The sequence below is a fragment of the Gymnogyps californianus genome, chromosome 1 (genome assembly GCF_018139145.2).
Source record: "Gymnogyps californianus isolate 813 chromosome 1, ASM1813914v2, whole genome shotgun sequence".
NCBI classification, from domain to species: domain Eukaryota; kingdom Metazoa; phylum Chordata; class Aves; order Accipitriformes; family Cathartidae; genus Gymnogyps; species Gymnogyps californianus.
Window position 1 is genome coordinate 162,590,710 of NC_059471.1, and position 17,627 is coordinate 162,608,336.

A 17,627-nucleotide genomic window follows, 5' to 3' on the forward strand; every position below is an offset into this window, starting at 1 on the left:
AGATGGCTATAGCCTGAAGATGAGCTAACACTTCCTTTGACTGTCTCAGCTTTGCACAACTTTTAGTCACCACAAAGCACATGGAAGTTGTTTCTCGTATTCACCTAAAACAATAATCTAAAGCATTTATCACCGGAGCTCTCTGGAACTTCCACACCCAGTAACATTAATCCTTCCCATCAAACAATGTAAATCAGTTTTGTCAACTCTAGATTATTAGTTCTTCATACAAATAAAACATTGTAAGAAGCAAGAAGAAGCACCCCTGTCATCAGAACACATACCATGACACCACCACAGTACTTCCTTGGTGAGGACATACTACATGAGACACGAGTGCACTGTACCACTTACCATTCTTCCTTTCACTAAGTGGAGGAAGGTTGGGGTTTCTGCCATGATGGAGGTTGAGGGTCAGCTCGGGCTGCAAGGAGAGCTCCTGCAGCTCATTGGCAACAGCTTCGCTCTGAGGGCTGGGGGCCGCCGAAAGTGACACCAGCACCGGCTCATCATCATTTTCGCCAGCCCCTCCTCCGTCCAGCCCATTTCCAGCAATGACGGAAGGGGGCAGGCACACCACACCGGAGAAATCCACTTTGGCTTTCGTGATGGCAACCTGCAAGACAAACCAGAAAAAAACCAAACCGTAAATCTCACATGAGAGCCTTAACCCATATGTCCAGTTCATCATGGCATCTCCGTATTCTAGAGAAACTTGTTCTTTAGCACAGCGTTTGTGTTATCAATTCAAATCCAACTAGTCATTGAAACTTGCTGAACTCAGCAGTTTATAAACTTGCATAAACCTCCAACAGCATCACCGTAGAAACTACTGATGAAACTACAGATTATTATGATTTTCTTTAAAAGTATGAGAACATTCTCAACTTTTGGTACTTTAGGAACCCAGACTTGAGAAGACACAGACTGAGTTGCTCCAGTGAAGTCAGCCTATCTAGAACCTTGTCGAACTCGATTACTGTCCTTTTATACCAACGATAGTGTTTTAACAGGACAACTGTCAATTTGAAAGCCAATCATGTAAAGTAATCCTTCATAATAATCATAATAAACCTGGAAGGACAGCTGAGTACAACAAATGAGGATTTTCAAATAAAGTCAATTGCATTTCAATAATTTTCAAATAATTCTCTTGCTCCATTCTCTCTTCCCCATGCACTATCAGTGAAAATGAATGCAAGAAAAATATTCCACATAAAGTAAACAAAAAAGCTTTCCTGTCTAAAACCTCAGCTACAGTAACCAAAATGTGCAATACATAACGGGCTTTAATGAAATAAGCAATTTTTAAATGTTTCCTGATATTTCCATAATTCTTTGAATAAGTATTTAAAAGCCACCACTATGTTAAAATCAAAATTCTTTTACGTTCAGTAATTTAAACAGAAACAAACCAGCTGGAAGTCTCCAGTGAAATGGTTACTGTGTCAACATTTAAACAGTAATGGACATTATACAAGGGCAATCATATTTGGTTTTGATCAATGAAGATGGAAGTCTCCTGCTTCTTAGTATGCTGCTGTTTCAACCAGACTAAACTCAGAAGACTACCACTACATAACTCTGCTGCACTGTAGTAATTTATCAAGCAAAAGGTATTTCCAGAGGCTAACCTTCAGCTTCAAAAAGATGCAGGTAAAGCAAGCTGCACAGAAGCAAAGTAAAAACCATCAAGATAATCCTCCAGAAATCAATCAGAAAGCATAAACTTGGAGCAACATTTTTAACAATACAGTTTTTTATTAAGTATTTCCCACTTAACACTCATAATTAACCTGAATGAGTGTGACAACATCAACACATTAATAGCTGATGAAGTAGCTCAAATAGTCATTTCCCCCACTTCCATTTCAGTTTCGTACTTCCGTTGATTAGTAACATTTGCTCTGTAATACCCAGAACAAAGTTGTAAGTGGTAGTACATTTGTTTCAAAAATCTGTTCAGTGTATATTCAAGGCAACAATAAGAATTTACTGGTAATGAATACACACTATTTCATCCATGTTGTCATACATTCATTCCCAGGACCTTATGTCATGATCTGAAGAGAAGCAAGGAAAAGAAGGGTGGAGGGAAAAAAGAAAACAACAAAACCCACCAACCAAATCTGGTGCTTGTTATAACAAAACAAATGAGACTGAACCAAACCTTACTGCCATATGAAGTATTTGCTTTTACTTCAGTTACAATTTGGCTAGAAAGTGCCTACCCTCTCCTTGATGTATTTCCTGTCCAAAGCAAACATCGCTCATATCCATTTGAGAGCAACTTCTAACGGTAATCTGCAAAGAGAAAAAATTGGGATTGTGCCCTTCTTCCCTTTACAACGGATACAGAAAGCCTGGAAACAGACACCGTTAAACCACAGACTTAGAATAACAGAGTTTGGTAGGCTATAACAATCCTTGCAAAGGCTGGAAAGAGTTAAATTATGACCAATATAATTGGCATCATGCCCTGTCCCTGTAGGATGGGAGGCCTGTGGAAAGGGGCTAAAAGGAAGAGTAACTGCTCAGTTAGGAGGCTGGCTGGTAAGGACTGCTGTCACTGTCTTAGAGGAGCTAAAGCCAGTTTGCTTTATCGGAGGTGGTGTACTGGAGACATTACACTTTGCGTAGTACCACATGATGGTTAGGTCAGATCATGCTGGAGGACAAGCGCAGCCAGGCCTGAATCCACAAACAGGTGACAGACATATCTAACACCCACCCAGCAAGGATTTGGAATGGCAGGAGAGTCAACCTTCCCTCCTCAATCTACCCTAGAAAAGAAAAAGAGTTCCTTCCTCTTCCCAGAAGGTGAAAAAAAGCTTGACATGTCTCAAATACGTAAAATCTGCTTCAAGTAGGTAAACAGCAAATGTACTTAGGAACTTCAGACATTTTCTTTTAAACAGGAATTTGTAACCTGCATAAACTAGGAAAATCACATTTTAAACACCATTTTAACAACAGTGTTAATTTCCCTAATCTAAATATATTCACATTAGCCAGTCCACTGAAACTATATCCTTTACGTAAAAGCACAGTAGCAAGCTACAGTAAAAGCAGTCTCGCCTAGCCAGCTACAGCACAAAGCAGAGCAAGAGATTAGTGCTCACATACCAGTTTGCTATGTAACCCTGAGCAACACTATACCAAGTGGTGTTAATTTGTACTGGGATTATAAACCAGAGTTTCTCCAGTAAATCATCCAATGGAACTTCAGCACAGCAGCTGGATTATCTAGAGTTGTACCTGGACCTGCAAGTTTCCTAACTCATGCAGAAGATGACACAGATGGAAGGTATCATCTTCTTAATCCTAGTTAGCATGTCATTCAATGTTTGTCCCACATCAAAGGTAACACATCTTAAGCAAACTTTGCCTTGCCTTGACATTCATTCTTGCCTTGCCACTATGTCCTGCATTGTGCCAGTAGTGCTGCTTGTAGAGCCACACTGTGAACCGCATCAAAAAGCTGATTCAGCTGAAATGCAATTTTTCCTAGATTATTTTTCAGCTGGATCGATTCCTCCATACAAGCCACAGTTGAACCAGCACAGTACAGGGGAATGCTGCCACAAAATGCAAAAAATCACAGTCTGACTCTGTGCATCTCAAACAGCCTGGACAACAATTCTACTACTCCAAGTAGGGCTGCAGCTCAAATGAAGCTAAACTGGGATGAACCATTAAATGTGTTAGGAAATCCCGCCTTCTCCTTCCTCCACATCCCCTCCCATTTCAGGCCAGCACAAGAATCTGCAGTGACACATGATAAACCAATGACAAAACTGACCCAGATGTAAAAGCTAGTCTTCTGGTTCACACTCCAGCTAAATCAGGACCCTGGTGCAGTTTGCTGTGCAGCCACACCAACACTTGTGCCAGCACAGCACAGGGAGAGAACCTGCTTACACCATTAGTACATCCAAACATCTAGCCACTACCTAAGGGAAAGAACTTTTTTCAGAGCAATGCCAAGCCTTAGTATGCAACATATTGCCATTTAAAAAAAAAAAAAAAAAAAAAAAAAAAAAAAGCATCTGGTCCACAAGACTACAGTAAAAGCTATAATTGGGTGAGTTTGATTTTAATGTTTTCAATCAAAAGTCTGATGAGGGCATAGGGGATTTGGAAGATGCTTTGAGGATTTATAATCATCCGTGCTGCGTTATTTGGAAGGCCTGTGAAAGGCACGGAATCCTTTTCTGCAACAAACAGTAAGACTGTTTTTAGACTTCCCAGACAGTTATACCACTCTATAACTGTCACTGTAGAATGATCAATCAGTTAGCTACACACATTAATATTTAGAACCTAATTAAAATGTTGAAATGTTTGTTTTCCTGTCATTTCTGAACAGACTAGAAACTTTCCCATAAAGAAATGTGCCATACCGTGATCTTTAAGTGAGTCATCCAGAAGCTGATGGACAGTATTAAGAGCAAGTATTTCTTATCCTCAATAAGGGTTTCAGGGTGAGCGCCCTCAAGGATTTGTGTCTGTTGCCTAACCAGACAAAAGCTTTCTATCATGGCATTTTTCTACTTTTGGGCCAGCTGCTTCCAGGACAAGAGTAGCTGTGATCCCACAGATGTTCTACAGCAGCAACACCAGCTTAAGCAACCCTCAAGTCCTCCACTGTCCAGCTGCTCATTTCTGTCCCTACACTGCCCCTTCTTCAACTAGGGAATTAATTTAGCTGAAAACCAGCCATTTTTTCTGGGTATTCAGCAAAATCAGTTCCGCAGTCTAGTCCATCGCCAACTACACATGCAGCTGTGTCACCATAATGCAGGGGCAACAGCGAACTCTCAGGAGCCCACAGTGCTCAAATTATGTTGCTATAAAACACAAAACCACTGCCACAACAATACAAGCATGGACCACAACACTAGGGAGAAGATGAAGCTGCTCAAAAGAAACATTAGACACTACTCATAAATATATAAATAATCTTTATCCCTTTCTGACTTCTGGAGGCATCTAAGAAACTTCAATTTCAGACAGACAAACAAGGCAGAGTGAATTTTGAACAAGGTATAAGATTAAGAACCATAGCCAATAAGAAATTTTGGAAAAATATTATCTTTATCAAACCTGCAAACTACAAAGACTAAATTGCTCTGCAGCTTCTACATGGTAGCTTTTTAGGTGCATCCTCTTGCCATCGCAACACCATATCACAGTAAACACACAGTAAACCTGATTAGCTTCCTTGGTGAAAAAAGTATTCTACTTTGCATTTACCATATGACAAAATTACTTATAGAAACTTCTCGTAAAGCTGCTCGTCCAGAATCGCTGAAGGATAGCTCAAAGCCCCAGAGGTGAAAGGGAAACAAAAGACAGACACATGCAGTACTGAAACCTGTCTGACCCACAGTAAACTAGTTCACAGAGCTAAGTGAAAAGAAAACTGGGAGGGGGAGAAGGGATTAGGATTAGTTTCCTGCCATTTTAGCTCCATTAATCAACCCATCATAAGGCCAGACAAGCACCAATGTTGGCACAAGGAAGCAACAAAGGCATGCATCCAAGACCGCCCCTTTTGGCAAGAGCTAGCTTAGATCAACTTAGCTGTATCATAAGACCACATCCTCTGGTTAGACACTAAACTGGCATAGCCAACAAAAGGAACAGTCCAGCCTGCTCATTCCTCACCTCCTGTGGGCCAGCACAGGCTGAACCAGATCAAGGAACTGATCTGTGTTAAATTTGACCTGGCCACACACGCACACAAAGTACTAGTTTTAATCTGCATCGGTTCCTGATCTGGCTTGCCACCCAGCCACACAAAAACCTGAGCTAGCATGAGGGAGAACGAGGCACAAGGAAATAAAAAAGAAATCAGGATAGCTACTTTTGGTAGGAGTGTCACCTTAAGGTGTTGCTATACAGTTTAATCTATCCAACATTCATGTTGGACATGGACACATGCACTAGGTCTTCATGCATTAGACTTCTCTCGATTTTGGCAATATTCACATACTCATGGCATAATCAAGATCTTGACAGTCAATATTTAAATGAACCAAAGAACAGTACCACCTTCCCTAACGTGAAACCTCAATAACCAGAGTAAAACATACGAAACAAAAGGAATTTAAAAATAAGTAAGTAAAAATCAGAGAGGCACAGGAAGGAGAAAAAAAAAAAAAAAAGAGCACAATTCTCAAATCAAGCAAGGACACCTCTATAAACAGCTTTCCCTTGTTTGCATTTTGGGGCTGAGTTGCCAGGGTAATAGCAATTTCCTACCAATTTAAGAATTGCTAAGCAACCTCCAGTACCTAACAGCAACAGCATGTGTGTGCAGCTGGGCTATTTTGAGAAGACAGGTTTTTTTATTTTAAACTTAAGAGCAACCTTCTGTTAAATGATTATGCCAGCTGAGATCATCCAGCCAAGAGAAGAGGCAATCTTGGGGAAAAGTGGCTTTAAGTGGATGAATTTTTGAAATGAGTGAGAAGAGAGGAAGAGAATGCCGTGACATGCCCAAAGGCAACTATATCCCCCAGGTCATCACAAATCAAAAGAACAACCGAGGAGAAGCGAAGTTTGCAGCAGATGGAAGCTGAAGCATCACATTAGCTTGAGAAGCTGTAACGACCAGAGTGAGAGATATTCCTTTTATCTTTAGATATCAAAGAAAAGTCACCAACAGAAAGACCTCCAAGGTTGTATTAAAAAAACTTATTTAGTTTCCTGTCAGTCAGCTTAACCCAGGCACACAAGTGTCAGCAGAATTACTTCTCCGGTTAATTGAGAGTTAAACTGACAACACTGTCCATAAAGTATATACAATACAGTAAGCAACAAGGCAAGCATCACAAAGACTGTACCCTGACAATGTAATAGCTTGTTCTTGAGGAACCACCTTAAGTTAAGAAACCAAACGATGCAGACCACTAAAAAGAGACCTTCTTAGATTATAGAATTTTATTTTAACACACATATTCCACACGCATTTGTCTTCTGCAAAATGAAACAGTCATCAACTTCCTTCACTTTCACAGTAATGGGGGGGGGGGGGGGGGTGAAAGGCAAAAGCAATCAAAAAGTAACCAAATCCATTCTGGATTAGAACCAGTGATTTGATTAGAACAGTGTAAACTGTCCATCTTACCATGATCACAAGCCACTACCCTAAAAGCCCCTATTAAAAATGCAAAGATTGCAACACATGTGAACAAAGATGCTGGTAAAACATGGATGAGCACAACTTTCTATCTGAGCTAAAGAATCTGAATCTGTATGTATACTGCGCAAGTAACATTACAGTAAGAGAGGACATCTTTGAATCATCACCAGAAGTCTCTCCGCTACCACCTCCAGCAAATCTATCAGTACAAGAGTCAAAAAACATGCTTGGGCCAGCAAGAAAATGGCAAGAAATGTTATTAGACAAAAGGCATGAACAGCTGTATAGAGATGTTAGGACTTGAGGGGGAAAGGATGCAAAGAACGCATCTAGTGCAAAGCAATCAACTGCATAATTTCTGCTGTAGACAAACACAGCCTCACACATGATTTTAACAACCACTCATCAAGAACCATATTTCTCAAGCCCAAAGTATTTCCTTCATAAGACACTAGCATTTGTTTCACTCAGTCCAGCAGTGATAGAAAGTCTTTAAGAGGTCTTGAAAAATCATCATCAAACATCCATTTCTTAAAACCACAAATAGCAGGCTAAGAAATGTAGTTTGGCATTCCAGATGTTTTTTAAGAAATACTTTTCATGATTCAATATGTATTTGGAAGAACTTTGTGGCTTTCAAGCTCATGGAACTCTGGGTACGCAGAAGAACTGATAATACCAAAGCTAGTTTTGAGAATCACAATGATATTTATAATAAAAAATCTTTGCTCAAAAAGAATCAATTTCCCACCAATTTCTGAAGTTCTTATTTAAGCTCAAAGCATGAATGAGGAAGACATCCTTCTAATTTCAGAGGACATTGAGCGTTAAACTGTTGAAGCAGTTTATAGACACGTAATTCTATCATACCTCTCACTCAGTTGAATTAATCATCTAGTTCGTGAGACTAAAGATGATAGCTACTGAAGAAATAACAATTCCTACTGGAGTTCAAAGAACAAAAGAGAGCAAAAAAGATGCGATGTTCAGGTCCCATGTGTCAATGGGTACACTTGTATATTTTAGGCCTTGGTCATGATATAGCTCAACTTCCTAATTAAAAGTGGAATCCAGCCTTCTGCTACCGAGCTATTGGTTCCTGCTGCTTCCCTTTTGTCTGATCTAATGAGTGTGCACCCACGGGGTGACTCAGGTCAGCTGAACCAGCAGACGATTAACTCTGCAAAAGATTAGAAACCATTTTCTACAGGATCAGTCAGCTAGCTGGACATGCCCTGTGGCTGCACAATCACTAGCTCTGATGCACAGGAAGAAGCAGGAGTGCATAGAGGTTTGACCAGCCCTTGCAACAGCAGCTCACTGAAAGATCAACTTAACTGTAATGTCAAAGAGCACACTTAAACTTCTAGCAGCGGTGCCAACTTAAGCAGTCTGCTACACATTCCCACTCTCATACCTTCCTCATTGTGAAACCAGCATAAATCTTACGGAGACAACGCGTACTGGACCAGAAGAAAAATAATCTAGAAAAACCCACTTCTTTCCAGGAGGATCTGTTCCCCAGGGTGGCTCACCACGGCCACAAAAACAGCTATGCCAGCAAAACAGAGGGAGCCGTGAAAGGGAGCAAGCTGTTTAAGTCTGCACTGGTGCCAAAGAAATGCATGATGAACTACAGTGTGTTTAGAACAGGATTGCCTGTTTTCCACCACCTTCTGACTGACTTCCTTGCAATTGCTGTCTGATGCATTTTTTAAAATTTCCTTCATGTTGGAGGTAAAGCATTCCTCCCCGCCCCATAGGGGCAAGCAGATGAAGCAATGGATTCAGCCAGCAGCAAAGGCATGTGGCAACGGATGCCAACAACCAATGGAAGCAGGGAGGCTGCAGCGAACTAGAAAAGGGAATGCTGACTATCTGCAGCCAGATGTGAGCTTTGACTCGGAAATTCATGGCAGGAAAACTGAGGGGCTGAGAAAGTACGAAGGAACTCATGTTAAATGCAGATTTAGGGCAGACTGGAACGAGAAAGTCGTTGGACAAGAGGAGAGTGGAAATAAGACCTCACAAGAAACAGTACGCTTTCAAACACAGAAGATTTGAACTTTGGGACAAGAACTGGATGACCTAGGGCATAAGAAAGTGGTGACTTGGGCAAAGAAGGAAAGATAGCTCAGGGAACCAATCTAGACTAAAATAAAAGACAATAAATTTTGAAAAGGAAAAAAAGGAAATAAAACAAAGGTAAAGTAGGTAGATTTCAGTCAGTTCAGTTCCCGGCACAAGCATTCATGTCAGCACAAAGCAGCAGGCAAAACTACAGAGCTTAAGAATCTTAAGGAGTTTATGGCAAGATTTTTTCGCAACTTACTTTCGTGTGTCTGAGGAAGTAGTTTTACATTTTATCTAATTCAGTCTGATCATGGGCTGCAACTGAGAGTGTAGGTCCATACTGTATCGCCTCACCTCAGTCTGAAATTCTCACCTTCTTTCCTTCAAATCTAGTGGCTCTACAGCCACAGAGCAAGTCAATTCAGCTTGCTGTTCTGATGGAAAGCTACACCTTGAAACATGCTTGTTTTCCCGTTGTGCTAGCAATCTGAACCCTGCAACCACAGGTTCATTAGATCTCATCCAAAAAAAAAAAAACAAAAACAAAAACCCAAAACCAGAGCAGCAGGGCCCACTGAAAAGTGACAGCTTTCAGTTACCTCATGTTAGGTACAGAGTGAAAGCAAAGCCTGAAACAGTCTGCAAGACGTTTTCTGACCCCAGTCACATTCTTTAGTCATGACAGTATGAAACTGTCTACAGAAATTAAACCAATCTGATTTGACTTTGCCTCTCCTCCCCATCAATGGACACTGGGTGTGGAATCCAAATTTCTTTGAATTTATTGGCGTCTCCTAATGCAGCTACCCAGTATGACATTCATTTAAGCGGAAAGTCCAGCAATTCAGACTGAGTTACCAGATCTTCTGTTCCCTTTTTCCCCTATGAGAGCTGGCTTTCCACCCTTGGATTTCCCCACTACTGAAAAATAGGTAAGAATTTTCTTCAGTGATTCACAGAGAAGTATATATCAGTATTACTGTCTTGTCTAAGCTAACCAGTTTATTGAAAAGAAGTAGTAAGTACTCAAGAGATGCTCCCTAACATGTAAACCTAATGAATGAGGGTAAAGAACATGGTGTAGGGGTGGGGGAATCGGTACTGCTGCTGTTCTTTGCCAACTCAAAGGATACCAAATTCAACGTTCACTACTACTTTCTTTGAAGCAACAATACTATGAGCCAGAACATGAAGCACATCTAAACCAAGACTTTTGTTCTGGTGCTAGAATAGATTAAAACACTTTCTATTCTTTACTGTAAGACTCAGCCTGGGACCACAGATAACGTCTGAATGTACCATCCTCTCTTTTGAGTGCTACTGTATCATGGTAAGCTCAGTTACAGTTTTGCCGACATTACAGTTTTACTGCATAGATACAATTGTCTGCCTTTATATACTTGAATAAATCACTCTAGCAAGCCAAGTACCAGTAATACTGAAAAAAGTTTGCAACACAGTACCAGCTAACTTGTGACAAGTCTAATTGCTAGGCAGCAGTGAAAAGCAGCCAAGTGTGCCATTTATACTCTTACACTATGAAGTCCTTGCTAGAGAGCTGTCACTCCTGATGCTAGTACAAATTCAAAATATTCCATCTCTAACACACTACTATCTCTCACGTTTAGGACCACAAGGAATTTTCAATTCAGCACATAAGAACAAAAGGTGCAGACTAAAGACAGCAAAGAGAACACAACACATACCTTACTCACAGTTCCCACGGACAAACCCAGCTCAATTCCATGCCAGCAGCTCTCTCCCCAGTCACTGAAAGGGAAAACAGGACACAAATACTCAGAGATCTTAAAAAAATACCACAGCCCATTTTCTCCTTTAAGAGTAAGGAGCAAAGTCCTTTATCTAGGATTCTTTTTTCTTATAATCTTTAATTCATTTGGCACACACAACAGAAGTTGGACTAAAATACCATAAAGACTGCCACACTTGTATACACATACCCATGCTACTTGCAGAGCAGAACTTTTATTTTAGGACTATTGGTTTGTCAGTTCTGAAGAATGCATTGTTTGAGATTTACTAAACCAGAATATTCACCAAATGATACACTCAATCTTCCCATCCTTGTACTGAAATCATTCTTAAACATTGGACAGTAGAAGTTGGAGACTGTTATGACTGGTTTGTTACACCATGTTATCCATACAAACAAAAACAGGGAAAGGTAAAAAAGTACATTTCAGAGATTTGTCAAGACTGCAACTGGAATCCCATTTTGGAGCAGGGGGAGGAGGGAACCATCCTGCGCACCTTAAAAACTCATAAATGTACTGAAGTAACACACCACTTTTCTCTGGCAATACAGTTTTAACAGGCGTGCACAGCAGTACTTCACTAGAAAATAATTACTTCGGAGGCTCTGGAAGACTATTGTCTCAAACGGCAATAAAAAGGGTCAGAAGTTGATTTGTAGTTGCCACACTTTCACTCCTACTTCCTTAGCCACCTTTAAAAAAAAAAAAAAAAAACCCAAATCATCATATGAAGGTTTTAACACGAAGTTTCAATTCCCTTTCCTCCTCTGAGGTTTTCAGACTTCAGGGCTTCCTAGACACCAGAAGTACAGACCTGCAGTTGAGATGCCATGATATTCTGTCAATAAGAGAAAATAAAAGAAATCCAGGCACCTCCCCAAATACAAACTTCAGACTGGATGGACTTAGGACACAAGCATTAACATAGCTGGAGTGAAAAAAAAAAAAAAAAAAAAAAAAGAAAAAAATAGAATGAGCTGTCTACTACTTTAACATCAGAAGGAATAAGACCAATTAGACTGATTAGTCTCTTCTGAAGAAAGAATGACCACAGCTAGATGCTTGGATAATCAGCATATCGCAAAATTTGAAAGAGTTCCCTGATCCCCAACAAATAAAAGAAGGAAGCTGTTTAGAAGCAGCTACAGGTAATAATTTGCACAGCTACTTGGTCAACTCTCCTCCAATTAAAAATTTGCAGGAGAACGGATTTACAATACTGATACAAATTTAACAAAGTAAGGATACTACTTTAGAAGCTTCCCTTACAATCCCTTTCAGAGAATGTTTCAATTTTTCTCTGAATGAAATGTGTTGGCACGCATTAATCATGGCTCTACCACAGAATCAAGAAGTCATTCTGCCACCTCTTATTTGTCATCAAGTCAATATTTAGAATTACTTACAACCACTTAATTAATTTAATGGGAGAACCCATAACAAGTAATTATTTTTTCTTTAATAAAATAGCCAAACTGATACAACTATAATTAAAATATGATAATGATGCAAGGCTACAAAACCAAGTATATATTTACAATGTACTTTTTACAGAATTGCAGACCCTAGATTTCCTAAAAGGCAAGGCAAAAAGGCCTCAAGAAGTCAAGGAAAGTCTTGCACAAAGATAGTAAACAATTAACCACTGTTAAGAGTTTGATATTCCAATCTGATGAACAAAGTGCCTTATATAATCTGATAAAACAATTTTGCTGGAGCATTATTCTGACAGCATTAAGCACATAACATCAAAACTTAGGTATGGAATGTTTGCTTGTGATGGTGTTGGGTTTTTAAATCACAAATTATAAGTGAGTGAAATTTATCCATATATTAAATCTTTACTCCAGCGCAAGTTTTTGGCATCATTTGGTTTTGAGTGGGATTTTTTTATTTTGGTGTTTGTTGGGGTTTGGTTGGCGTTTTTTTTGAAACACAGGTACCCCTGAAACCGCTTTTCACACATAAAAGCATGGAGAAATTAGAGATGTATTTCATTTGAAGATTTCTGCTGGCCAATCCCTAATTTCCAGTAATCTTGGTTCACTGGATATTCTCTTCCAACTTAACATTGCAACAGCACTGATAAAGCTGGACAGTCATCATGCTGCTGCATTTAATTTCCAGCACTTAAGATCCATGTTCTCCCAAATCTCGTTTGAGTCAAGACAGCTCCAACACTGCGCCTTTTCTTGGTCTGCCTGTCCTACCACCTGGTACAGGGCATCTGCTAGTCTTCTACACAAGTGGGACCCCATAACAGTCAAAAAAATCTTTGTATTTTCTTCAGCATGTTTTTCTCTGGAAAACTTCAAACTGCTGAATATTCCAGGTCTGAAGAATACACCAGGCTATCCCTAATCAGCTGGCAGGATGAGGCAGAAGGGAGAAGAACCTCTTTGTACACCCCCAGTTCTGCATCCCTTCCAAGGCACTCATTACCAGCAACTGGCCAACACAAGACACCAGGCTGGACGGACATCTCACTTGGCACAATACAGAAAACCATGAAGTCTTACGTCTTAAGGTATGCATAAAGATTAAAAATACATATATAAATACACACATACCCTCAGTGACTTTTAGCATCTTTGCAAAAACTTAGCACTATCCTTCAGAAAAGAACATACGTGTGTGTGCATGTGTACATGCAAACACACACTCAGAAGACAGGACAAATTATTTCAGTAACTTCCTTGCCTCAGTTTATTTACCTCTCCTGAGTTTCCAGCAAGTCCATTAGCGTTCTCAGGTGTCCTGAGATCCTTGTTCTCCCACACATAATTCATCCTCCAGGACAGCATATATTTATCTTTCTTTCTCTACTAAGAACTAAAGTTTTATTCCAGATACTCTGGGCAATAAAAGGCCGGCTTTAAAACTTTCAGTCCTATTTGTCAAGGAAGTTCCTGCTCAATCTTAGATGGTTAAAGTATTGCATCCTGCAATTTACTGCTTAGTCACCTGAACCCCAAGTAGGAGATAAACTGGCTTGCAATGGGCATGGACAGTCATTGACTTTTTTTCTAATATGTGTGCCATTAAGCTAAGAGATGCTGCAGGTATAATGTATTTCGATCATTATCCTTATTCAGTCACACCATGGAATTTCAATCCAGCTTGAAGACAGAACAACAGAAAACACAGACACACGCCGCCTTCAAAATGACAAGTCAGACTTCACAAAAAATATAGCAGAACAGCCTTAAAACTGTAATGAAAGACAAGCTCTTTACTGCTCCTTCTATACTGCAGCGAGTTAGCAAAGATGAATCTGATAACTGAAACATTTTCTGGCAAAATTCCACAGTTAAACTGCTTTTGTTATTCTTTGTTTATAGCACAATCAAAACATTCCTCCAACACTCCTTTTTCCTCTCACTATACAGTCAATGCAGGAAAAACTCTACTGTCCTAGATTTTCTGAAGAAAAAATAGTGTCATCTCTAAGAAATGCAGAAGTCTCATCTTGCTGATAAACTTCTCCATCCAATGGAAATGTTTATATGTCAGTGTTTACATGTTCAAGCCAAATGGCTGCTATTCCAGTGATTACAATGGCTTATTGCCTTCACTGGTGACTTCGAGTTTGAGCTCGTCCGAACAACATAGAAACTCACTGACATGATTCGCAAGTCTGATCTGAACATGGCAATGCAGAATTCATATCCCATCTCTCTAACAGCCATACTACCTCTCAGATGGAGGTTTTGAAAAGATTCAGACTCCAAGTGATCTGTTTCTGTAAAGCATGCCTGACAGGACGTATGAGAGCAAATTTAGAGACACAGTTATATTAGGCCTAACATTAACTTGGCCCTACCAATCACTCAAAGAAACCTCTCACCCAGGTTTGGGTCCATTTTACACAATGGAATAGAAATTAAGTTACAGTGCAGACTGTAATCACATTCTGTTAGGAAACTTCTTATATTGCTATAAAAATCAGAAGAGAGGGCAAAAATAATAATTAAAAAAAACAAATCATTCAAGTAGAGTCTTTCAATGCTTTTCCAAAAGTTTCCTCCTGAAGGAGGGAAAGTTTCCCTGTAATTGACAGAAAGTGAATCCCATCTCATCTTTGCTCAGAGCTGTATCTTCACACATATAAACAGTTGCAGAAAGAATGAGTTCATCATAACATGGGTATGGCTGCATGTAAAGGATGATCTCATTTGAGTAAGCCTAAATAGGGTGTCGACCATATGGATCAATCGTGCAGTGAAGACATATCTTCAGTGTCTCTACTAAACCACAGAAAGGGTAGAACTCAAGGAACCACAGTATATATACACCCCCTCCCTAGGGTGGCTAGAACTAGTCGTAATTGCCATATATTACAGGAAGCATTAATTTGAGGTTGAAACAATCTGTGATGTAGACTCCTGTCCCAAAAAAAAATTAATCTCACAAAACTAGACATATCATGTCAGTCTCCTGTTCCCCTAACATGAAGGTACTCTGCAGATTATGTGTAGTCAGCGCATTTATTTGCCTCACTGGAAAATGGCAAAATAGGGAATTTTCTGCATTGCTTTATGCCAGAGGCTCCTGCATAGTGGTACATACACACTTCAATACGCACCCATGGCAAGCAGAGACAGCAGCAGCAGCAGCTCCTGACCACCTCCAGGAGAAAATTTTTATTTCAGTGCCACAGATGCAGCCCCCAATGATCAACTGTTAACAAATAATGCGCTGGTGCATGCAGCAGCTACCACGCTGCTTCTGCTGTGCTCCACAAAAACCCTGCTTTTCTGGATCAGCAGGGCCAAAACAAGCTGAAATAGGGAGCACAAGTTAATTAAGAAGGATAAGTAGAAGTAGTCGACATGCTAGTTTGTGGTAGGAGAGCAAAAGCAGATGGATGGCATGAGGTTAAGGTGCAAAAGAAAATCCCCAATTAAAAGCTCAGCCTTTAGCTTTCAAGATTTAAAAAGACTTGTGACTGTGTGTTAAATTTCACCTTCTTACAGAGATGTTATCAACATGGCTGTGTGCCTAAATCCAAAATATTTCTTCACACAAGAATAATGAAGCTGCACACACACAAGAAAATGGGGGAGGGAAGGGGAAAGGAATGCTGCACAAACTAAATTCATTACTTCGATTTCTGAAATATAAACCAATCTAATTTAAACAATTACACTACCTTGCTCAGTGACAAACTCTAAAATTTATCTGTGTGGAAAGTAAGTGTCTCATATCAGAAACAGAAAAGGATCAAAGAAAGTGAGATACTGTTACCGGCATTGTTTCTTAACGTCTGAAAACATAGTATCAGACTGATGGCACATTCCTGTATAAGCTGCACGCACCAATTGCCCTCCACAAGGACAACCTGCATTTAAAAATCTCAAGGCACTGACTGACCACTATGGCATACCTAGGCCTGGTAATGTAAACTGTCCTCACCCCAATGCCATTCATTTCCCTTGAAGAAGCCACTTAACAGTGTTTGCACTCCATAAAGCACTCAAAGGAGGGAAGGTAAAATATACACATTAACCACAGACATTATGTCCCCGAAGGACTGAACAGAGTATTTGACAAAGCAATGAGTTTCTGAATTCACACATACTCATCCATTTCATCTATTTGACGCACACGCATAGAAGAAGAATCATAGGAACAGTTTTAAACTATGGTTCCAAAAATGTTCCCTTTAGCTGTAGCTCTTACTAATCCGCTTCTGCGCTCCCTCCTCTCCACTCTAGCTATGCATTCCTTCAGCCCTCCCCCATCTTTTATTTTGGGGGCTGAGGGGGAGAGCCATAGAACATGCACAGATTAAAAATCAGGTCTCTAACCTGGCTCAGCATGCAGCCCCACAGACATACCATCACTACTGAGGTGACAGCACACAGCGGGGAGGAAAACAAAAAAAAAGGCAGATGGGAATATGAGCTGTTTAAGACAGCCCCACCACTAAAAGAAACATCTGTGTAACCACATCCTCTGTTTTCAGTCTCAGTTCAGCAATGTGTCCAGCAGGAAATAATTAGATTTGGCTTTCCCAGAGTAGGTGTTTGACAGTTTCAGACCACTGAACAGTTGCTTTTTCTGCTTCCTCTTCAACAGTTTCTCAGGAAAACACATTGACCCTCAGGACACAGATGATTAAAAAAAAAAAAAAAAATCTTTAAAGGAAGAACATTGTGTAACTATAATAAGATTTACTAATTGTTACCTCTTTTTACACAGAGGAAATCAACTGTACTCTTCAAAAGGGATCTTCATCATAATACTGAGTTATCAGTAAGTAAACAGACATTGAGACGGTCCGATATATCATCTACAACACAGGAAGGACAGCTCAGTATAGAGAGTAAAGACAAAAGACTCTTGAAATTGCTATAAATTGTGCTTTTGAGGTAAAAAGCATATATGGTGACATCTCGCACATTCCAAATGAGTGTAACAATTAATCTTGTGATAAAGTTTTGACACATCCTAAGAATTTATCTGCTTTCTGCTCTAAGATCCAAACCCTTTCTGCTCTGATCCTCTATATCTAGTACAGCTGCCCTTTCCCCCCACCAAATACCACACAGTAATGTAATCATGGCGCAACAGTGAAGGAAATCCAGTAGGGCTTTTTATTATTATTATTAAATTAAGGGGTATTT

At 39.9% G+C, this 17,627-nt stretch overlaps 1 protein-coding gene across 1 annotated transcript in view; it reads right to left on the minus strand.

Annotated features, from left to right (window-relative positions):
• MRTFA (myocardin related transcription factor A) overlaps nucleotides 1–17,235 on the minus strand; it is a 94,840-nt gene extending 77,605 nt beyond the window's left edge. Inside the window, 4 exon segments of the mRNA XM_050907401.1 lie at nucleotides 355–616; nucleotides 2,232–2,304; nucleotides 10,930–10,993; nucleotides 17,189–17,235. Of these exon segments, the coding sequence (XP_050763358.1) occupies nucleotides 355–616; nucleotides 2,232–2,267 (298 nt within the window). The 5' untranslated portion in view covers nucleotides 2,268–2,304; nucleotides 10,930–10,993; nucleotides 17,189–17,235.
• Nucleotides 17,236–17,627: the final 392 nt, after the last annotated feature.